The sequence below is a fragment of the Abrus precatorius genome, unplaced genomic scaffold, assembly GCF_003935025.1.
Source record: "Abrus precatorius isolate BTA unplaced genomic scaffold, Abrus_2018 Scaffold8, whole genome shotgun sequence".
Classification (NCBI taxonomy): domain Eukaryota; kingdom Viridiplantae; phylum Streptophyta; class Magnoliopsida; order Fabales; family Fabaceae; genus Abrus; species Abrus precatorius.
The window spans coordinates 31610277-31634510 of NW_020874428.1; the positions used below are offsets into that span (position 1 = coordinate 31610277).

General features: G+C 34.7%; 2 protein-coding genes across 5 annotated transcripts; one reads left to right on the forward strand and one right to left on the reverse strand.

The window, feature by feature from the left end:
- Positions 1-677: 677 nt before the first annotated feature.
- LOC113845874 (conserved oligomeric Golgi complex subunit 3) lies at positions 678-11824 on the forward strand. Of its 2 annotated transcripts, none has more exons than XM_027473537.1 (25): positions 678-896; positions 1136-1219; positions 1310-1417; positions 1505-1549; positions 1639-1713; positions 1815-1910; positions 2299-2376; positions 2889-2974; positions 3122-3188; positions 3355-3417; positions 3527-3628; positions 3782-3886; positions 3986-4078; positions 5946-6034; positions 6610-6829; positions 7497-7583; positions 8212-8328; positions 8411-8443; positions 8636-8722; positions 8804-8866; positions 9409-9525; positions 10186-10278; positions 10589-10714; positions 11080-11180; positions 11451-11824. In XM_027473537.1, the coding sequence occupies exons 1-25, from the start codon at positions 813-815 to the stop codon at positions 11578-11580; spliced, it is 2349 nt and encodes a 782-aa protein (XP_027329338.1). In that variant the 5' UTR covers positions 678-812; the 3' UTR covers positions 11581-11824. The 2 variants fall into 2 exon arrangements, 1 of the variants encoding a protein (XP_027329338.1); XR_003501588.1 differs by lacking the exon at positions 11451-11824 and adding an exon at positions 10452-10485 and having other exon boundaries at positions 721-896; positions 11080-11089.
- Positions 11825-12133: 309 nt separating this feature from the next.
- On the reverse strand, positions 12134-24041 carry LOC113848230 (1-phosphatidylinositol-3-phosphate 5-kinase FAB1A). 3 transcript variants are annotated; one of them, XM_027477647.1, is made up of 13 exons: positions 23604-24041; positions 22474-23161; positions 21231-21974; positions 20169-20322; positions 19632-19976; positions 18328-18781; positions 17921-18288; positions 17492-17823; positions 16652-16775; positions 16398-16568; positions 14647-16161; positions 13876-14142; positions 12134-13005 (listed from the first exon to the last, which is right to left on the reverse strand). In XM_027477647.1, the coding sequence occupies exons 2-13, from the start codon at positions 23079-23081 to the stop codon at positions 12700-12702; spliced, it is 5388 nt and encodes a 1795-aa protein (XP_027333448.1). In that variant the 5' UTR covers positions 23082-23161; positions 23604-24041; the 3' UTR covers positions 12134-12699. The 3 variants fall into 3 exon arrangements, with proteins under 3 accessions (XP_027333448.1, XP_027333447.1, XP_027333446.1); XM_027477646.1 differs by having other exon boundaries at positions 17921-18781; positions 23612-24041; XM_027477645.1 differs by having other exon boundaries at positions 17921-18781.
- Between the last annotated feature and the right edge of the window lie 193 nt (positions 24042-24234).

Consider the following 24234-nt stretch of genomic DNA (forward strand, 5'->3'; position numbering starts at 1 on the left):
TGATTTTCAAAGCAAATTACTAAAAGTGGTGGAATTTTATTAAACAATATAAATATTATTACATTAAAAATATTACATTATAAACAAAACTTTTTAATAAAAAAGTCTATTTTATTATATTTAAATTTTAAAATTAAATTAAAGAATAGTGTTAATAAAAATGTTTTATCATTATAAAAACATTAACTAAATTTAGACACATATTTTGAAAATAAAAATATTTTTACTGCACTAAATCTAATGTCAATCTTAATTTATTATGCAATTTTTATTTTTTAAAATAAAAACATTAACTAATTCAAGTATAGGATCTTCTTCAATGGTATCACTGCAGAATCTTTTTCCATGTAGACACACATTAATTATATTTTTTAATTACAAATAAAATGTTAGGTAACTTTAATTTATTTATAAAGTTAAGTTGATTTGTTTTTTTTTTATAACTAAACATTAATATTAATTTATAAAATTAATTATCAAAAGTGGTGAGATTTTGTTAAAAGAAATAAATATTATTATATAAAAATTATAATAAATATTTCTTAAATAAAAATAATCTATTTTTATATATTTAAAATTAATTTAAGGGCTGGTGTTAAAAAAATGTTTTTTTTTTATTACAAACTTAATTAGATTTGTAAGAAGATAAAACCGTGCAATGCACACTAGCACGCACTAGTTATGATAAACCGAGAAACAAAACGCAGCGTTTGGTGCTGAAGACACAAAGTTAGAGCGGTTATGTAAGGAAGCTGGCAGGGACAGGGAAGAAGAAGAGGAAGCAGAGAAGAGCGAAACCGTGACAGAGGAAAATGGGAAGCAGAGGTCCACCTCAAACACTTCCGAATTCCGCTGCCATTTCGAAGGGTTACAACTTCGCTTCCACTTGGGAACAGGTGAACCATTTCCCTCCCTTATCCAAATCGCGCTTCCAATTTTGTTCTTTTGCTCTTCTTTCTTCGCCCTAGTTGCCTCGATTTCGTAGATCTCCAATTTTTCCAACTGCACTTGTATTCGATTATATCAGCTTAATTAATCTCTTTGCTCACAAATGAATCTCTCTCCGTTACGGATCAGATCTGCATGTTATTTGCAGTGATTTGATTTGAAATTTAAAATAAGCTGTGTTTTGCAGAATGCTCCTTTGACAGAGCACCAACAAGCCGCGATTATTGCCCTTTCTCATGCTGTTTCTGAACGGCCGTTGCCTCTCAAGTTGGTAAGCTTTTGTACCTGTGCTAATTGCTATTTACGTTTAATTGCTATTCTCTCTAAACAATTGAAATGTTATTTGCACTTGCATTTGTAGGCTCAAGAGAATGCATCGGTGCAAGATAATGCCTTCTCCGTTAAAACTAAGGATAATTCTTTCGATGATTCTGGTGCCATTGAGACTCTTATGGTTAATACCAATCAGGCAAGTTGTCTACGCAATCTGGATTGTGGATTTGAATACTTGACATGCGTTTTTACGTAGTTGTTTTTATATTTGAATTTGATGCAGTTCTACAATTGGTTTACGGATCTTGAATCTGCCATGAAATCAGAGGTTAGTAAGTAATTACTAGCCTTGTTATGCCATTGTTTCAGACTCTGTTTATTTTGATTTTGGACTCTTAACTTAGTCTCCAATTGTAGACAGAAGAGAAATATCAGCACTATGTGAACACTCTAACGGAGCGCATACAAACATGTGATGAAATTCTCCAACAGGTCATTTCTGTCTAGTTCTGCTGGGTTGGTTGCGACCATCTAATTTTACTACGATTCTTTTCTCTTTGAGTTTTTCATTTGAAGCTTTTGATCTCGCACAGGTTGATGACACCCTGGACCTATTCAACGAACTGCAGTTGCAGCATCAGGCAGTAGCTACGAAGACTAAAACTCTTCATGATGCATGTGACAGACTGGTATGTTTTTGTAATCTATCACCTCAATGCAGTTTCATAGTTTGCAAAATGTTGGGTGGAATCAAGGACTGCAAAATTCATATTGTGGATAATGGTTGCCAGTGATCTCTTTTTCCCTTAATAGGAGTCCATACATGTTTATGTATAAGTTAAACTGAGGAATCAAAAGAACAAGTTTACGAAAGTGGAGATTTTATGTTGCATTGTTTGATTTTTCATCCATGCATGGTTGTACAATTTTTTGGCCATGTATAAATGAGTTACACGCAACAGTGCAACACATTTTGTTGGAAGTGTATGATCTATTCTTAGTTTTACTCAGCTACCTACCTTGCTTTCTTCATCTGCTGAAATTACTGATTTGCCCACTATTCTTTTCTTATTACAGCTACAAGAGAAGCAAAGACTAATTGATTTTGCGGAAGCACTTCGTAGTAAACTCAATTACTTTGATGAACTGGAGAATGTAAGGTTTGACTGCTGGCTTGACTGGATCTTTTACTTATAATTAATTTTCCATCTTTTCCTTCTTTTTTTTTTTGTTTAATTAATTAATAGTGCGTTACATCTTGAAGAATGTGAACATGTCATTGGACATACAAAGCCAATGTCAACATGCAAATGGGATGTACAAAATTATATGCTTCTAGTACCTAATAATATAATAACATTATGTACTACAATACAATCACGTAATTGATATAATTATGACGTCTTTAGTGTTACTGTTATGAAGAAATTGTTTGTTGCTTCTGCTTTAATCTTCGAAATCTGCATGTCTTTTTATTCAGTATGCTTCTGCTGATAGAACTGTTTAGTATTTTTCTTTAGTTTAAGTTGGAGTTATATATATATTCTCTATACACATGATTTGGAGGTCTTTGTTTTATTCAGAATTTGTGAATGTAATGCAAGACTGCAATGAGTTATGATTTTGTGAGTGATGTATATATGTTCTGTTTAAATTTTACCCTACAGGTTGCTACCAATTTTTATTCTCCAAGCATGAACGTTGGAAATGAAAACTTTCTCCCACTTCTCAAAAGACTTGATGAATGCATCTCGTGAGTACAAGACGAGTTTCATTCCTGTATTTTGTGCCATTGTCATGCTCAGTGTAGCTAATGTCACTGAGTGATTTTTAATTTAGCTTTATTTGCTTTTGTAATTGAACAATGACTATGATTGTTGACTTTTATCTTTTATTTTAGGTATGTTGAAAACAATCCACAGTATGCAGAATCTAGTGTTTACTTGCTTAAATTTCGGCAACTTCAGGTATATTAATTTTACGACTAGGAATGGTTATTTGTTATCAGTTATTTTAGCATGCAGTATGCACTGCTTTTGATCTTCTGTCTTTGGCTGGATGTCTGTCTAGGATATGTCATGTTTGACTAGTGGTTAAACTTTAGTAACTTGTAAATCTTGTTCTTTTTTACAGTCTCGAGCACTGGGCATGATGCGCTCTCATGTACTTGCTGTTCTTAAAGTTGCCAGTTCTCAGGTATAGTTTGTTTAACAGGTTGAGTTGATTATGTGCATGTATGTGCTCTATAAGAATATAAATATTTAGAATCCATGACTAAGTAATTTGGTAAATACCTCTGCATCAGGTCCAGGAAGCTATCCGAGAAAGTGGTGGTGGCAAAGCATCTATCTCTGAGGGAGTAGAGGCATCTGTAATATATGTTCGGTTCAAGGCAGCAGCAAGTGAGGTAAACCTCTCATTTTTCATTTTACATAAATCTTTGGCTTTGAAAGTTTATTACAAGGAGAGAACACAATGGTCAGCTTTAATGAATAGCCTTTTTTGGAGCAGATCTCTACCTCTCCTCTGTACAGCTGATTAAGAATTGTAATTTTTGCAGCTTAAGCCACTGCTTGAAGAAATTGAAAGCAGGTCTTCAAGGAAAGAATATGGTCAAATCCTTGCAGAATGCCACAGATTATACTGTGAGCAACGCCTTTCTTTGGTGAGAATGTACATGCTTGATCATTCTATATTGTCTGTAATATATTTTTTTCAATATTATTAAGTCAACTTCTTGTAAATTCTGTTTCATTCTGTGAAGATAAGAGGTATAGTTCAGCGGCGAATATCTGAGTTTGCCAAGAAAGAATCCTTGCCATCGTTGACTAGATCAGGATGTGCATATCTCATGCAGGTACTGTACTTTTTTAACATTGTAATGTCTTTTTATGGATTATGGTCATTGATGTCTTTTTTTAATATACAATGAATGCAATTTTCACTATTATATTAAGTGTTCAGATTGGGTTTAGTGTTTAGACTCTACTAAAATTTGCACACAAACACACAGGTGATAAAATGTAGAAACTGGGTATAAAAGTGGAAAAAAATAGAAGATAAAGAGATGCATAGTGTGTGACAAGACTATTTAGAAAAATGTCTTTCTTTTCTCTTTTACAGATGGATTTATTAAATGTTTTTCCATTTCATATTTTAGTTTTATCTTGAATATTATGCAATGCTTACTGTTTAATATTTAGTTAATAGTTGTGTTTAATCATTTTGTTGTAAAAAGTTAATTCATGCAAAATATCTTCAAATCCTCTTATTAATTTAGTTACTTATCCTTTTGTTTAATAAATAGGAAGAAAAAAGCATTAATCTTTCTTGACTCTGAATTCCGTCAGTTAATTTTTGTTAGTTCATCTTTGTTTTGAGCAAACCATGAAACCAGAAATATTATCAATGGTGGAAAGCCAAAAGCTGCCATAAAACTATGGCAGAAGCATGGCAGCCATATATATATATATATATATATATATATATATATATATATATATAATTTTTTTATACCGGTGTAAGTCTAACAACTCTTACACCCAATCTAAACTTTTCATTTAACTTAAATCTAACGAGTTATAATTTATTACTTTACTGGCCGTTAGATTTAAATTAAATAAAAGACTCAGATTGGGTATAAGAGTTTTTAGATTTACACTAGTGTAAGATCTTTTTTTTTTTTTTCTCTCTCTCTCTCTCTCTCTATATATATATATATATATATCATAACAAGATCTCATAATAACATCATAGCACAAGTCTCAAAGCATAAATTCAATACAAGCTAAAAGTAATCAAGCCTCAAGTGAAACAAAAATAGAAAAACTAATTGAAGAAGCTTTTTAGATTAATCCAATTAGCTGCCATGGAAGAATTTGAGGAAGATTGTTAGACCATGTTAAGGCAAGCTGCTGCTCAAACCAATGCAGCAGTGTTAGAATAAAAAATAGATGAAAAAACAGAGAAAAAACAATGAGAAGGAATCTGAGAAGAGAAAGAAAGTCAAAACCAAAAAAGTAAAAAAGAGAGAGTATGGAGGAGGAATGTAGAGAAGGAAAAACAAAAACAAAAACAGCAACAAAGAAAACCTGCTCACTAGAAAATGAGGGTTGCTGGAGCTCATGGTTGTTGGAAGCAGGGAAGGTGAGAGAGAAAGACGTAGCTGAGAAAACAGAGGCCAATAGGGTTGAAAGTCATTATTTTAGGTTTTTTTTTTTTATGTTAGGTCAGTGTGGAACTGGTTCAAATCAGCAAACTCAAATTTTTTTTGGGGCAGATTCCCAAAATTTCCACCATGACTTCCATGACCACCGTAACTGCCATGTAAATAGGGATGTCATGACCGGCCATTGCAAAGCTGCTATGTCTCGCCCTATGTATGCCGGATTGTTAAAAATCCACCACAGTTTTCTGTCACTGCACTGCCATTTTTGAAAACATGGGAAGCCAGTTTACCCGTTGATTGCATTTGTAGGTTTCCAATACTGAAAGTTGTGGGGTTTCTTAGCTGAAGCCATGAGGTTGAAGTTGTCAAGGGGGTTTGATTTATTTTTTCCCTGTAGAGTGCAATATTATATAAAGCATACAGACTTTCAACAGAACTAATGTGATTATTCTTGTAACTATTCTGTTTGTTTTTTATGCTATGTAAACTTTTAATGATATTACTTGCTTCATGTCCCTATGGCAGGAAGTCTTATTGATTGTAATTTGAAGTGCAGGTCTGTCAACTTGAGCACCAACTCTTTGATCATTTTTTCCCAGCTTCTTCAAAGGATATTTCAAGTTTAGCTCCATTAATGGATCCTCTGTAAGTTTGTATTCCTGTTACATAAGAATACTTGGTCTATTTTCTTGAACCGGAGAAATATTAATTAGAAGAAAGAAATGAAATTCTCTTGGAGCAACCAAAAAAAGAGAGAAAAAAAAACATGAATTAAAAAAAAAAAAATAGAAAAGGTTGTTTTATTCAAGAATTCCTATTATTCCTTTTATCCCACTTGATTGGACTTTACTATTCTTATAGTGACAGATAGCTTCTTTTATTGTGCTTTATAAACATGACTAAGTGCTAGAAGTTTGTATGTCCCACCCAAGTGCTAGAAGTCTTCAGGGAGTGTTCGAAGGAAATATTCTTTTGATATGATGTACTACATGTCCAGATAGTGTTTGACAAAGGAAGCAGAGGAGCATTAGTTCTTGATGCATGTCAACTTGCAATGTGGCACCTTCCTTTGGTTTTTGATACTTGAGCACATCTTTCTCGTGATTTGTTTTTAATGTTTAGCATGAATGTTATTCTTTGAAAGTAAAATTTCCATACTCTCAATATATGTAGTGTCTTGCAACCCTGATGAATCATGATTATGATAACTTCATGTGCAGATCAACATATTTATATGATACACTGCGTCCCAAACTTGTTCATGAAACAAATATTGATTTTCTTTGTGAACTTGTTGATATACTTAAAATGGAGGTCCTGGGGGAACAACATAGTAGAAAGAGTGAATCACTGGCTGGTCTTCGTTCCACTTTTGAGAGAATTTTAGCTGATGTTCATGAGCGGTTGACATTTCGTGCTCGAACTCATATTCGGGATGAGGTAGGTTACTTTTAGGTGTTTTTTTTGTTATTTTAATTATTATTATTTTGTTGTTCTTACTTCTTTGTTCATACTTTGTTTTAACTGTTAAAGATAATTTTTTGTTGTCATGCTTTTGTCCTTCTGGTTGTTTGTTCTCCACTTCATTACTAAAAGGAAAATTAATACCATTATACGTAGAATTGTGTCAAATTGTCAATTTTGTTCACATAGCTAAATTTTCTTACTCAATGAACCCATGCACAACACCATCCAAAAGTCAAAATTACCTAGTTTTTTCTGCCTTTTCTCGGTAGCCCTCTTTTCTGAGTTCCTTTTTATCTCTCCGCCCCCTTCCTCCATTCTTTTTTCCCCCTTCTCTAGCTCAACTTTTGGTGCTGTGCAATAGCCAGCAAATGGATGACTAAAATTTATGACGTGACTTACTTCTAATATGCTGGTTGTATTGTCCCTCAAGGTGCGTCAAATGCACTCCTCAAGTCCTTCCAGAGTCCAGACATAATTAGATGATTAAAGTAACTGATTTTCAGTCCTAAGAAACATACTGTCAGATTAAATGTACTATTTATATTTTATTGGTGACTGACGACATTTTGACTCAACATATGTAGTTCCTTGAGGTGGTTATTATGATAATTTAAATTCTTTTCATAATATCTTTTTACAGATAGCAAACTACATTCCAACTAATGAAGACTTGGACTACCCGGAAAAGCTGAAGAAATCTGCTGAAAGCACATCTGAGATAAATCCTGTAAAGTGTCTTTCTTTGCAGTTTCTTGTTTTTAGCTTGAATGTAGATAATTCAGCCATCATTACTTCTCACTAATGATGACTATTATATGCTGATTTTCCTACAGTAATGCCCATTAGATTTATTTAGTAATTTGAATTCTGGGTAGTTGTTTACTGCATTAGTCCACGTTGAGTAATGTGAACTTCATCACCACTATGGATTGGTTCTTCTATATTTTTATTATTTCATCTTCCAACCATTACCTTTTCTGAACTGGAAACTGCCATGGATTACTGGATGTGAAATATAATGCCCAGGGAATATTGAAATATTGATGATACCCTCTGTTGATTCAATTATTCTTCCCTGCCCCATCTTGGTTTTGCCTCCAATTTGGCCAAGAGAGCGGATTTGGGAATTTATTTATAAATGTCTCGTGCTTGTTGCACACACACTATCTTTTATGGTAGCATATTTCTTGTTTCTTCATGTTCTGGAGACTGCAACCAGACTTGTATTTGTTTTTGTGGTTGGTTATTGGTGGATGTTTCCCTGTAGTCCCGTTTGACAATTTGCTTTAGGTTAATAGATGTAGATTCTGAATTTCTTTGTTTTCCATAATTTGCAATTTGCTTTAAATTTGCAGGCTGATGACGACCCAGATATATTTAAGACATGGTATCCGCCCTTGGAGAAAACTATATCATGTCTTTCAAAGTTGTATCGTTGTTTAGAATCAGAAGTTTTCACAGGTTTAGCACAGGTATTAGAGGTTTTGATTTACCAACCCCGTATTTTCTTTCTTTGAATATTTATTAACAATGAACTTTTGTTATTTCAATCAGGAAGCAGTGGAAGTTTGCTCAACGTCTATTCAGGTAATGCAAAAAACAGCTATCTGGTCTATCTAGTGTCATGATCGTGGTTATATTAATATAATATAAATATCATGAAGGAGGAAATTTCTTATTATCAGTATTGGGCCATTTTATTTATTTTTTACAACTGTCCTTGATATTTTGATATGATGAGCTTGTTTTATGTTTGCTGATTCCGCTTGTCCGCCACAGAAAGCAAGCAAATTAATTGCAAAGAGATCATCACAAATGGATGGACAGCTCTTTCTTATAAAGCATCTTTTAATTTTAAGGGAGCAGGTAATCCTGTATGTCAGACTTTCTTTTGTAACTATTTAGTAGATTTTATATAATTTGAGTAATCATTTTTTCATCCTCCAGATTGCACCCTTCAATATTGAATTTTCGGTCACTCAAAAGGAACTTGATTTCTCTCATTTGCTGGTTAGTGTTTCTTATCCTAATAATGCTTTATCAGCTGGGTTTGATTCATTGCCATTCTTGTTTCAAAAACTTGTTTTCACTCACTTTCATTATGCTCATGAATTTTCATCAGTTCTTGTCAGTTCACATAATTTGACTTCATTATAATGAAAATAGTATCTGCACTCCTGAGAACATCCCAAATTCTCAATCACTTTTTGCAATTTGGACATAGTTTCACTCCACAACAGAAATATGTGTCAGTATGTCACTCAATAAAATGTCATAATACAAAGAGGTAATTCAGGAAGTAAAATTACCAATGATCTTGTAAACTACAAGAACCAGTTACTTAATTTATTTTATTTCCATATCCTTGGATCTACTATGTTAACATTTTCAATGAGTATGTGGATGCTATGTAAAGAGTTTTCTCATCATGGATTTTATAATATTTGTCATCAAGTCATGACTAGGATTTTATTTTTTATGTTGCTAATTTAGCTTTAATATCACTAATATATTAAGCCTATGTGCCTATGTGAATACTGAATATGGTTCAGGATCATTTACGGAGAATTCTAAGAGGTCAAGCCTCACTTTTTGACTGGTCAAGATCAACTTCACTGGCAAGGACATTGTCTCCAAGAGTTTTGGAAAATCAAATTGACACCAAGAAGGTTTGTGATTTTGTGGAAATAATATGGCTTGGTCAAATGACTTGTACAGCAAGCTTCTTGCTGATGTTTTGGTTGTACTTTCTTATTTTATCATTATCATCCTTATCCAAACTTATTAGAAACGTTAATTAGATGTAACCCTCTCAAAATTGATTAGTTTAAATTATCTTTTTTGGCAAGTGTTTTGGAAGTTCTGAATTCTAAATTTTGATTGTGATGTGGACCAAAATTTCCTTCCAATAGTCACCCTGGCAATGATTGTCTGCTTTCTTCTGTTCTGTTGTTTTTCTTTCCCAGTTTGATAAAAATTTATTTTCACTCCTAAATTTTTCACTAATCTAAGATTTAGTCTTACGTAATCATAAATGGAACCATTTATACTGCTGATAGTCTCTACACAAGCATTAATTGGTTGGAGAATAATTAAGATGGAATTTTCAGTGATGATGAGGAATTAAAGGAAAATATTAACCTCTTAGAAAAATAGACTGCATATTTCCCTCATATTGATCTCTCGTTACTTCTCCATCCCCTTACTATCCATATCTTCATCAACATTTTCTTTTCAGCTATTCCTCTTTGTTCATTTTACTTCACATGCTGCATAATAATCAAACTTAGACCATTATCTAGTGCCTTTTGACTTCTATTTTCTTTCAGGAGCTGGAAAAGAGCCTTAAAGCCACTTGTGAGGAGTTCATTATGTCAGTTACTAAGCTTGTTGTGGATCCTTTGCTTTCATTTGTTACAAAGGTTAGTGTGTCTGTAACTTATTTGTTGTTCGCCAGCTGTAGAAACAGATCCATTTCTTCAAAGCAAAGTCAAGTGTAAATGCATTACTGGTTCTTTATTACAAACCTTTGTTATGTGCATACCACAATCATGTCATAACCACACATTTGAAGTATTTCATTTCTCAATTACAGTGAATATGTTGTTGTAACTTCTAATGCTATTTTGGTAATAAAACTGCTTCTAGATGACAGTGACTATGAATATTTAAATTTTTTCCATTATTTTTAAGAGAGAAATATTTTTACCAAAATTTTCATTGTTTTTGTAGGTTACAGCAGTCAAAGTAGCATTATCTTCAGGTGGTCAGAATCAAAAGCTAGAGTCAGTCATGGCCAAACCGCTGAAGGATCAGGCTTTTGCTACTCCAGATAAGGTGGCTGAACTTGTTCAGAAGGTTGGTCATTATTCATTGAAATACAGAACATTCTACTCCGAAAGTTTCATCTATTATGTGGATTTCTTACTCTTGGTTAATAATAAAAAAAATGAATGCCTCCAATCTTATGTTTAAAATAATAGCATGGTAACTTTTGCTAAAGCAGAAGTGCTGAAGGTCTGTTCTTCACTAGCCAACCATTTGGTCCTTTTCCTAGAACTTATGGTCTTGCAGAAATCTTATTGGTGTCATATTTAAATGAAAACACCTGAAGATTTTCCTCACATTATCTTGATTGGTGGATTCTCTTATGAAGTTTCTGATATTAGGTTTATGAGTTCTGCTCTATTATTGAGCTAAATTGATGTTCTGTGGGCTAATAGGTCAGGAGTGCTATTCAGGAGCAACTACCGGAGGTGATAGCAAAGATGAAGCTTTATTTGCAGAATTCATCAACAAGAACAATACTTTTCAAACCAATAAAGTAAGCTTTTGTGTAATTTCTAGAATTACAGTTTAAACATTTTTCTATATACCTGTGCTATGACAAGTGCATCTTGATTATCATTTCCTATTGTTTGATGTCAAAAGAATTTATGTCTTCCATTGGATAAATTTCTAAAATCTAAACTTGGTGGTATTTCAACATAGAGATATTTTATCGCTATAAATGCCTGTTAATTAGATGACGATATGCTGTGCATTGATGCTGTTTAATTTAACGTTGGTTGTTATGATATCTGGGTTCATGCAGGACAAATATTGTTGAAGCCCACATCCAAGTTCAATCCCTACTTCAATCAGAATACACAAGTGAAGAGATCCAGATCATTAATCTGAAATCCGTACAGGATCTACAAATTGAGCTTGATAATTTTCTCTAAATTGTATGTAAAGGCCATTGGATAACTTCCATGTCCCTTTTTTCCCCATCTGGAGGATCTTGAACAGAGACTTGGTTACATCTCTATGTTACAATCTAGATAATTTTGTAGAATTATTAGCAAGAGATGGAAGAGTGGTGGTTTTGCCGCGGATGATCTATAACTTTTCATTTACACTGGTGGATATCTTTATGTTGTACATTTTTTCATTAGTCAGCGGGCAACTCTATATTTACGCAGCTTTCCGCAGGTTTTTTTTTTTTTTACGTTATAATTATATATATATATATATATAATTTTTCTTTTTAATTTTTATATTTTTACTCTTCCATGTAAGTTTTAAATTTTTTAGTATAAAGAATATTGTAGTTCGTTATCACAATAATTTTACATCTAAAGAAATAGTTTATACAAATTTTAAGTTATTTTCATAATTTGGATTGAATTGTGTCTAAACTAAAAAAAATTAATATTTTCCTAAAATATCAAATGTCAAAGTCGAGAATAATTTTTTATGTAAACATCTATTATAAGAAAAGAGTTGTGATTAACACTCTAATCAGTAATTTACATAGAACAAATTTATAAAATCATTACATGATTTGTGTAAGACGGTAAGAAAATAATGTAAATTAGAAAGGAACCCATTCTCAAATATATACTTTTACATGTGCAAAATAATCGTCACAGATTTCTCAGTGCCTAACGTTTTACGCGTGGAAAAGGAAAAGATTTGAACAATGCAATTGCCCTTCAAAGGGTTATGATTTGCAAATCAAAATTTGTAGACGAGATTGGGACTTGGAAATGCAAGAGCTGTAATATATAGAAGTTAACATAGGAGGGGGGTTGTCGCTGTACAGTTAGTTACCCTTGATGGATATGCTCCAGCATAACCTTTCAACAATCTCTGGTAATTGGAGACGCACCTCCAATGTTTTTATAGGGGACACAAATCAGCTGCTGCATATTATCAGATACTACAATGCAGCAGACAAATATTACGGACATAGAGAAAGCGAGAACGGACATGGGATGAGAAGCCCGTGTCAATGGAAGATGGAATCTTAACATTTACAAGATTTAATATTTGATCAGATCAATCAAATGGGTCCCGTCTCATGAATTTTCATCACAAAAATCTGATTGGGAACCACTGGGGTGTAATTCTGGAGGAGACCATTGATCTGGCACCATAAGAAAATACAAACTCATGGCTTTCCTGAACCTTTTCTTGTACTGCTGTGGGGATATAACAGTTGGAGAAGTATTCTTTGGTCCACCAAGGATGCCAGAGGTCTTCACCCAAGTTTCAAGGTGTTTATCCCATGTATATTGCCTCATAAAATCAATGATACCTAAAACCAGTTCATGTTTTTCCTCGTCCACGCCAACCAGTAATGAGTAGTCCATCACATATATTGACTGCAACAATACGTACAATGTTATATATCAAAAAGAAAATATAAATACAGGAAAAACATTAACATCAACCTTTAGGGTTGATTTTAAGCATCTAAGAGAGTTAAGTTTTTATCAGAGAAAAAAAAATTATTGTATATTGGAAATACAAAATTTATAAATGTTTTCTCTTTTAATAAAACCTTATCACTTTTGTATGCTTAAAATCAGTTCTAAGGACTAATGTCATCAAAACCAATAAATATAAAAGGAATCAAATGAAAAATGTGTTTTGATCAGTATCTATGTAACAGACACATGCATTCAGTAGGCATAAAGGACAGCTTTTAAGATATTAGTGAAGAATAATTTAGCAGCAGTTTATGGTTAAATTATTCTGTAGGTCCTCAAAGGTACATCAAATTTTCAAAGAGGTCCTCATAATTTAAAGGTTTTTAATAAGGTCCCTATTGACTGCATCTGTTTAAACTCTGTTAATGGATGTTTATAGTCACATGCGATCTATTAATCCACTAGGGTACTAATATACTGCCACTTATTTTTTAGGAGTTAGCAAGCAACAACTTGGATTTATTAAAATACTCCTGAAGTTATAGATCACTAACACACTCCTAAAAAAAACAAGACTACATTATCTATATATATATATATATATACACACACACATACCACGTTTAACGGTTCCCTTTTTCTCACTTGACAGTCAAAAATGTAAGTATGAGGTATTTAATCACACGTACACGTTCTATCTCCAAACATCACAGTCAAAGCAAAAAATGACAAGGAAATTGAAAAAAGAAAGCTGCAAGAAAACCCATGAAGGTAAACTCTATAATGTAAATAATGAAAATTACAAAGGGCAATCAGACTTACTGCAAGGAATGCAGTATCATTCCACACAGCCCTCTCAAGCAACCGTTTTGCCTTGTTCCCAACAAATATTGGAGAGGTTGGCATAGCTTCAATGAGATTCTGATCCAGCAGAACTTTATTGCTCCCACTTGTATCTGGATTGTACCGTGATCGAGAAGAACCTTTGAGGTCATAGAGCCGTCTAATGTTACGCCTATAAAGAAGATTTTCCATAACCAAAACATCCATTTTTGTTTCCTTCCCTCCTTTGAGGTGCTTTGATGTTACCTTCACAGAAAAGGCACAAAATCGCACCCAATGAGAACACAAAAACATTTCAACAAATTGCACTAGGAAAAACAATGGCTGCTCACAAGAAAGATTCAAGACAAATCTACGATGTGATCACTTATTTGGTTGCATTAGTAGGATTGTTCAATTATACAGGATTGCATATGAATCTGAAAAAGATATATGGAGAATCCAGCGGTCCAAAAAGACAAAAACTGCCATCTAATTATTCCACCATAGACATCTAAATTTAAAATGAAAACACGTTACATGGAATACATTAGGCTTCAGCGTATGCTTATAAATGCATAAAAAGGGGGAAGGTGGGGGGGTGTGGTATGCCAAACCAGCAATTTCAAGTGTGTAAATATAATTTATGCCTAAAATTGTAGCCAAGTTAGCTGCCACTCAACTACTATGAAATATCAACAACACAAATATTAGAAATACTTCATTACAAAAATTCTATATGTTATCAGAACAGAAAGTTAACAAAAGTACCTGATATATGCCCAAGATCTTTGCAAGACAAGTTGGGCTTCCAGTACTGATTGACTCAGATAAATACTTAAAATAAGCTGGTGCAAACTTGATAAATGACTCAAGTTCTGTTTTTGTAACCTGCTTGATAATAAATCTATCATCCAAGGTTTTTGCAAAGAAGACATTGCTCTTTCCTCCCTGAGCCCCCCACTTCTTACAACGACTAAGGGACCGCACAAAATCTAACTCAGAAGGGCAACAAGTTCTTCTTAAAGCCTCAAATCTCTTTGCATAGTAGCAAGTTACAGTATATTTCACTTTTCCAAGGGAGCTATCATCAGTAAAAGAAACCCTTGCATGCAAATCCTTTGTGAATGAGAGTGGATCTCCAGCTGGTAAACTACGAGACCCAGAAGTGGACAACATGTTCTCATCAGAAGATCCAAGACTTCTGAAGGTATTGGTAATTGTCTCATCAAAGGAGTTAAGTGAAAGTAGACTTGTTGAATCAAAGAGTGGCAATGAAATTGAACTGTCTCCACTGTCTTTAAGTCTATCAGATTCCGACATCTGGATATGATATTCCATTGACACAAGAACATATGCTATTACACTGGTGGGTTCATCATCATAGACAGGCACTATGGTATCATTAATACCAGCTGGCAGAAGCAGTCTAGCACCAGTCTGGTGCTCCAACTCTCGAAACGATAAAATGTGGACTGGGTTGTACTCAATAAGCTTCTGTGTATTGAAGGAAGAAGTTTTGTTGAAGGAACCAAAGAAGTTTGCAAAAGGCATTCCTTTCCATTTAGTATCAAGTCCTTTGGAGAACACTTTAGAGTCATTAGTGCATCCTGCCTCCATTCCACCTATATGGACAGTATAATTATCAGAATTTGATTTTGAGGTGACTATATTGGCCACAGGTGAATGAACTGCCACAGCTGATGCATCATGAGGTAGACAACCATTTTCTTTAAGTGATGAATTTATAGGGTGATTTTCACCTGTCCATGCTGCATCAAGGGTATCTGATAAATTAGCCACAACAGGAGATCCCCCCTCTGATAAAGCCCTCCGTACAGTACCTCCAAACTCCAGAGAATCAGATTTATCATTGATATTTGAACCACCAGAGAGGGAGAGATCAACTTTATCATGATTTGTGTCTTTACTCTTGTCCTCACTTTTAATTACTTCACCAGGGAGGTTAGTGTTTTCAAAATTTAGGCTTCCATTGGGTTTTGTTTCCGAAAGAAAGGAATCACAACTGGCATGGCCTTTTGCTGGCCTAGAGGAGACATCTGCCTCAATAACATTTTCCCTAGAACCAAGCAACTTCTCCCTATGATTTAAGTTCTTTGAATTTTCTTGAAGAGTAATTTTACTAAGGTTGGATGCATATGTCAAGCGCTGATCCCAAACATAAGAATAGATAAGGATATTCCGGCGCAACTTATTGAGCTCTAGAATATCAACCACAGGCTGACCAGTTTTGCCCTCTTTATGCAGCAACTTATGTAAGGAGTCCTAAGTAATTCAACATTACAAATAGGAAACAATTACTCAAGAAAGGAAAATCAACAAAATTTAAACGAATTCTATTAATCTATTAATTAATATGGAAAGTAAGTGGAGGGATTTATAAAAGAAAAAAAATTTTCATCCTAATCATTTGGAAACCTTTTTTTTTTTGTGTTGGGGGAGGGGGGGGGGTTTGGGTTTAATTATAGGAGCAATGAATCTCAAAGTCTCAAACCACCTACCTCAAATTCCTCTTTCTCAAACTGCAGAATCCCTTTAAGTTCAGTGACTAAATTCCTAAAATTTGACACCTTATTTCCACCCTCCTGCAACACAAGACCTGAAACCTTCTCTGAAATTTGATGCATAGTGTTGCACACTTCACTAAATAGTACTTTGGCCTTGTTATGCAGCTGGTGGACAAGATCAACAATCTCATAAATACAGAAGCAGTCAGAAGTGTATGCAATATTTTAACAAAAATTAGCTTACCAACCTCATTTGCTTCTTTTTGTAGCCAGTCCTGACTATCATAGTTGAATTCAAGTTTAGGTGGTGGAAGATAAACAGAATGAAGGTCAATTGAAGCATAACGAAAGCAGGCAACCATCTTCCCAAAACTGCACAAAGAAAATGGTTCAAGAAAACAGAAAAGTTGTATACAATGATTCTTTTTTGGTAGTTGTCACATCAATATTTCATGTGCTTCACAACCCTAAGCGATACATTTCACTATCAAGCCTTAATGACACTAGACTTAAAAGAAGGGTGATCCTATATCCAATTTAAATGATGAATGATTCAGCCAGACTGGCTCCAAGCCCGCCCAAAACATAAAAAGCTGATTGAAACCCCCTCAATCCAGTGTTTGCCCACTCCTTCCTGTTTCTTCTTTCTTTATTTTTGCATCCTTTTTTTTATCTTGGTCAAGAGTGTCATGCCACACTCCTCTCTACTCAAACCATGCAAATATGGGTTATATATGTCACTTCTACTTATTTATATAACTGTTGAAGTCTCACATGAACTATAGATATGGATAAATAATAACTTCTAAAGACTAAAACAATCTTCACCTTACAAGCAAGCTTGAGGTTGAATTAGGCTTAAAGCCCAAATTCAACAATAACATCCTAACTAATCCCCTTTAACTAACTGCTCTAACTGTTCCTAATTAATTTGACTCCCCTGGCCCTTCCAAGCAAGTCATTTACCCTTCTGTCCTCACACAAGCACCAAGATTGTATGCATTTCACGTTTAATACAGTTTTTCCCCATTTGAATACCCTGCCACACCCCATTTATCATAATTCAATTTAGGAGGAGAAAAGTATACCCATAGAATCTTAAACAATCTCTGTGGAGAGAATGACCACAACTTGCAACCCTGCTTGCTGCCGCATGATTTGAAAAACTGAGCTCCAAAAATTTCCCAAAGGATAAGCCCCAAGCAGCATCAGACATAACTACTCTCCGTGTAGCAGGAGGAAAACCATTTACACGGGGACATTTCAGGCATCTGTGCCACATCCATATTTTACCTTCCCGTTCCCCTGGTAAAGGAAACTCTGATAGTTTCTTGACAGAAATTGTCAAGCTCCCTTGCCGGTGAGTATAACAATGAACATGAGCTTCTGATGGCATTTCACATGAGCAGCAAGTGTAACTCTAAAAAATAAATTTTACAACATAAGTTTTGAGCTCATAAGGTAGCCATTGGTGGTAAAATTTATTTAATAAAAAAGATAATTTGAAGAACAAATACCTGATCAAGTAGTTGATCTCTCAAAAACCGTCCCAAAGGCTTATCAGAACTTCCATAGTATTTAATTCTCACAAGGTGAGACCTTTCACAAACAGTTCCTTTCCACACACATCGTGTTGATAAAAAGACCAAAATACTCTGATGGTCAGAAGTTGAGGGAAGAAAATCTTCTTTTGAATGTATAATGTCATCATGATCATTATTATAATTATTATCGTGTTTTAAATAAAGTATCTCAGGATTAGCTCCTTGGTTAGCAGACAATGCTGCAGCTCTGATGTGGTTATCATCATCTTGCCGTGAAGGCTCGAAGGCACCAAAAGAATTTGAAAGAAGATCATCATGCAGCATAGTTTCCCTTCTCTCATCTAGTCTGTATTGAAAAAGTTCCCTAGGACATTTCTTACCATCCTCTTTAGAAACAGTACTTGAGAGGAAACTATTGCAGTGGGAAGATGGCATATCCCGAGCTGATTGGGTGACATTTCCAGACAATTCAAGCATATGGATTGAGTTACCCCCCAGTGATCTTTCAGTGGACACACTGCAGCTAGATGGGGTTCTTTCTACCTTGTGGGAATCATTAGATTTTGGTACTTCTTTAAAAGGTTTAGCTCCTTGATGCTCTCTAGCAGAGAGAACAGAAAATCCAGGTATAGTGGAAATGGATCTCACAATACTAGATGGTTTATCAGGTAATGCAACGGTTATGGGAGATGTCAAGGGAAACTCTAGCGGTGAAGCACCTTCATCAGCCAGGAAAGATGTCTCCAGTGCCAAATGATAGGCTGCAAAAACCCCATATTGAACCACATGTTTCAACTTCTTCAACTCATCCCCGTTGGCACCTTTCAGCAAGATCTTCAAAGTAAAGCAAAATAATACACATAATATGTTCAACTCATTGTCGGTAAATCAAGAATATAAGATAAAGATTACAGCACACATGTTAAATTTCAACCAGTAGTGAAAAAAACAGACAATTGGCTAGGAAAAGCTGTTTGGACAGAATAATATTCACAGCAGAGGAGAAAAGAATCAATTCCCAAGGTAGCAAAAATTGTTTGGCAAAATTTTACCTTTATCAAAATCAATTTGCAGTGAGTAGAATTGATAGACAGTTGAAAAATTTTAGCTTTTCTGTTAAAATTGATTTTGCGTGGGATTTGGCACCTCTAAAGTGAAGGGTGCACTTTACAGGGTAAAGTACAATTATAACTGTTCATTAAAAAATAAACTAATGAAATTGTAATCAAATGAATGTACATTTATAACAAACTACAAAGTAGTTTAGATTTTAGACATTAAATTTGAACCAAGTTTTCATTGACATCATTTAATTCACTGGGGTATCCTCAACTACATTATGTTAAGCAATGAATTTCAACAGTTGAAATTGTGAATATTTGTGCTAACTGCATTTGTACCTTTAACCATCATCATGTTTAATAGTAGTTTGAAAGAGCATGACCTAAAATAGCTAAATAAATTATACAAAATTTTTCTTCTAGTAGTTGTCACCTATGTTTTATTTAGAATAAAAGATCATGCAAACATATTGGTAAGTGCTCTATCAAAAATTTGGGATAACAAATAAGCCATCAAGATAACAAAAGACATAGGACTGATAGAGTAATCCAAAGACTGTAATATGTGTATGCACTGACACTGGATTTAATGTCCCAAAACATGTCAGGTTTGTAGAACTTACAGTGCAACCCAAAGGTTTTGGACAACCCTCAAAGAACATCAAAGTCTTTGTTGATTTTTTCCCACCTTGCCCAGCACTACCATGCTCCTCAAAAAATTTGTCCACGTGGAATGTTTCACAGTACCCCAGCTTCTGAGAGGTCAGATGATCAATTGAGGGGACAATCTGTGCCCCAGTACAACGGGCAATGCGCTCTAAAAGTGGCTTTTTAATATTCAGAACAAGTGATATGTCTTTAGCAAGAAGGTATTCTTGAGCATAACGAGATACTGACTTCTCTACCAAAAGAACATTGGGATGATGAGCATCAATCCTTGCAACTGCCATCTTCAAATGGTCCATCTCCTGGGAAACAGCAAAAAGATCATGAAATTCAGCAATATTATTATTGAAAATAAGACTATGACAACCAAGTCTTATTCTATTTGGTCGGGATAAAGTAATAGAAATCAGATCCAAGGGAGGATTATTCAGGTGTAACGCGAGTAACAGGCTAATAATTATCAAGTTTTAAGAGTTGGGTTGGGTGGAGAGAACCTGCTGTAATAAAGTATCAACGCTTGATAACTGGTTAGAAACACGCTGATACTCCAAAGCACCTCCGAGTATTAGAAAACGTGGTTTATCAATTTTTGATGTCATTCGCCGATGAGCCACATTCTTTTTACACACAACTCCTTTAATCACCATGCTGGAAATAGAAAACTACAACATCAAGAGTATACAGAGACAGATAGAAGATTTAATGAACAAACTTAGATTTAATGAACAAACTTATGCAGCCTTTTCCCAAAATGAGAATAATCATATGGAGTAGATATCACTTTTCCATTCACCAGCCTGCTCACACATGTATCTGTTATTATTAAGAAAACAGGTCCACACCTGTATACTCTGACTCGACAGAATAAATTTTTAATGTTCTTATTGATAATTATACAATACAAAGGTATGACACTATATATAGAGTTAGGCTTCAAACTACTTGCCCAGAATAAGGCCCTATTACAGACAAAAAAAAAATTGTCCTACTAAAAAGGGAAATAAGGCAAGAAATCTGTACAGAGAAATAAATGGAAATCACAATAAAATACAGAAATATAATAACTCTCAACACTCTACCATTCTTAGATTTTTTTTCAGCTCTAGTAGCTCATCTCCCAAACAAGCACAAAGAATTTACAGACTAACAGATTTCAGCAGCATAAAGCTTCGTGACAGATATGAATTATCCATATAGAATAGGAAAAGGGAGGGGAGTAAGCAACACATTTTATTTTCTTTGTCTCAAAGGGGCCATGTACTATTATTAGAATTTTTTCTCTATTTTTTTTTTTTTTCCTGATACAGGGAAAATCCTGAAATAAATTAGAAGCAAGTCTCAGCAGCACAAAACTAAAAAACAGACAAAAATCTACCAAAAGACTGAAACAAAAGAACAAAATATAAGATCCAGCAGCAAACAGGTCAATACATTAATGCATAATATTTTTCTTTCCTCCACTATCATTACTTTAGAAATATAATATATAAAAAAAATCATTTATGCATCTTCATCAAAGTGTTAAACCATTGGGATTGTTGGTTCATGACAATTACCTTTCACTTCGATGCCCACAAGCTATGCATTTAACCTTTACATATCCACCAGGATCCATACCTCCACCTCTGCTCATATCAGGCTTCAGAAGTGTAGCAGCTTCCCAAGACAAAGCAGTAATTATATCCAACCAACTCTCTTTTCCATTTTCATCACAAATAGTTAGGTTTTCCACCTGTAAAAGCTGAGCTACCAGAGCTCTAAAATGCCCTTCCACAACATTCTTCATGGCCTTCCTGTGATCCTCACTTGATTTATCTCTGCTACGACATTCTCCAGAGCCAAAACTATTGGAGGATCGTAAATATCCCCATTCTCCAGTAGTACCCTCATCTTCATCATCCTCAAAAAGAACAGCTTCTCTATCATCCTCTTCATCTTCTGGCTCAGGAGGTAGCCACAGTAGCCCATTATTCTCAAAATCCACAGGCTCTGCATTATTACTCTCCTCATGATAAGGACAAGTTTCACATTCATCAGTGTGATCATGCCCATCTGCTTCTTTTCCAGGTGTTTGAATTCCACCTACCCCTACCCCTTCTAGATCAAGATCATGTGGAGCCGTTAGGGAACTCAAGCCTTTTTCCTGAATGTTATCTCCATCAGGATGAATTTGATGTGGTCCGTAGACATGATCAACCCCATGAACGTTAACTGTATCATCATAGTCATGGGCATGAGAGTAATGCCTTGATTCTGTATCAGAATGATAAACACCATAATCATCATCCTCATCATCACTCCTGGTTCAAAAGAATAAACATAAAATAACAGTAAGAAAAGAAAAACAAAATAATCTGACAATGTGCTAATCAAATATATATCTCTAAAATCAACGAATCAGGGTCAACAAATGTTATTCAGAAGAATCAGAACTAATGTGGAAAAAGGATCCTACCAAAGACACCCTATTTTTCTGTAATAAAAATTCACAATCTATTTCAGCGCCATTAGGTTCATCTCTGGATCAGCAATAAGCAAAGGATCACATCAAAACTTTTCCGCACAGCCACATAAAATCCACAGATCAGCACACATACAAAAACACATCTTTACAAGACTAGCATTCATCAAAACCAGATTCTCCATACGCAAGAATTCTATCTCATTTTCAGCCTTGATTTTCTCTTTACTTGATTTACATCAGCATCAGAAATGTAAGGACATAAAGGACTCCAAATATTTAGGGGAACAGACAGACTACCACATTCCTAAAAAATGAACCATAAAAGAAAGAGGCACCTGTTGAAGCAATAGCCAAATTGGTTAGAAGCCAAGTTCCCTACAGCAGCAGACGGATTTGTGCTCCCTGTAGAATTTAAATTTTCTTGCTCATCTGTTATTTGATTCATTTGGGAAGATTGACGTGGACTATAAGGCACACGCTGGTAAGACCCAGTTGAGTACGGAACTGAACCAGCAGTGCTGCCACTACTATTACAAGTGCAACTGGACTTAGTGCTGACCAAGCTTGTAGTAGATGGTGAAGGGCTGAGACAAGGGGTGGCTGAAAGAGTGCCATTGTCAACCGTTGCTAAACCTTGTTCCCATGTTTTAAAGCAGTAATTACAGACCCTAATCCTCTCCCAGTCTTCACGACCAGCATTTGGCTCATCTGATGGCGCAGGAACAGAATTGGCAGTGCATTTTGCACAGAAAACTCGACCACAGATTCGACAGTGATGCCTGCGGTTGAATATTGTGAACTGTGAATCACACTCATAGCATACCCTACAACTGTGATCGGGCATCCAGAAGTCCCTCGACACATTTGGTGGCTCAGCCCTTCGAGGGATCCAAGACCTAACTACATCAACAAGGTCAGATATTTTCTTGTCAGGGGTGCCCATGGACTGTGATTCCACACAAGCCCTCTCATTTTGAGTCCCTCATTGACCAGCCTCGTTAACATTCCATGTGATCTATGATGCTGATGAGAAGCATATCCAGGTAAACAAATAAATATTCCTCAAAAATCATATAGAGGAAAGTGGTAAACCAACACATCCTTCCATTAGTATATCCACCAATCACGATTTTTTTTAAAATAACCATTTGATAGACAACAATATTTATTATATACTACTAAAGGGATAGAGAGGAATTCAATTTATTCTGAGTTTTACGAACTGGACAGTCAAGTCAAAAGTCAAACCTAAATCAGTAAGGTACATGAACCACAAGTAATAAATACGCATGTAAGTGCAAAAACTTAACGCTGCTCAAATAACAACGGAAAATGAATTAGCATAAGAAGGTTTCTAATTAATTAATAATTAATATCAATATAGCAATATTGTTCACAAACATCCAAAACCGAAAACAAAATTTGGAAGCAAATAACTGTTAGAAATAAAACAAACAGTACATACATAGTTACCAAATGGAATTGTTCAGATTAAGTTCCGGACCAAAGGGCAGAGGCCAATGGCCACCGCCATGGAAATCAAAACCCCATCATATCAGTTCAGATGATCTCACTCAACTCAATGTCTCAGTTCCAGCATGACCAGAAAGCAAATTCAATCCAATACAATGACCCAGATGCAAAAACACCAACCAATCAAGCAAATAAGCACATAATCACCATCATCCGAAGCTAGTTCTCAAAGTTTCTCACTTCTGCCACCGACCCACGAAGCAATCAACCGTTAACTTCTGAACTTGCATGTAAAGACAGTAACTTTTTAGGAAGTGAAACCTCAAAAACCCGAAATCAGATCTCACAGCTTCTCCAGAAAACCCCCGAGTAATAATTACAAACAGGGATCAAATAATTTATTAAAATAAAATAAAATAATAGATTTTGAATGATGGGAAGTGAGAGAGAGAGAGAGAGAGTCACACAAAAAACAAATGGAAAAATCCTCATTCGCTTGGCGCCACACCTTATCACGTGTGTATCCGACACTTACTACCTCATGTTATTTTCCATTTTTTATTCTCTCATATTTATTATTAACGTTAATTTATTTTTCATTATTTTTTGTTTAAAGTTGTTTT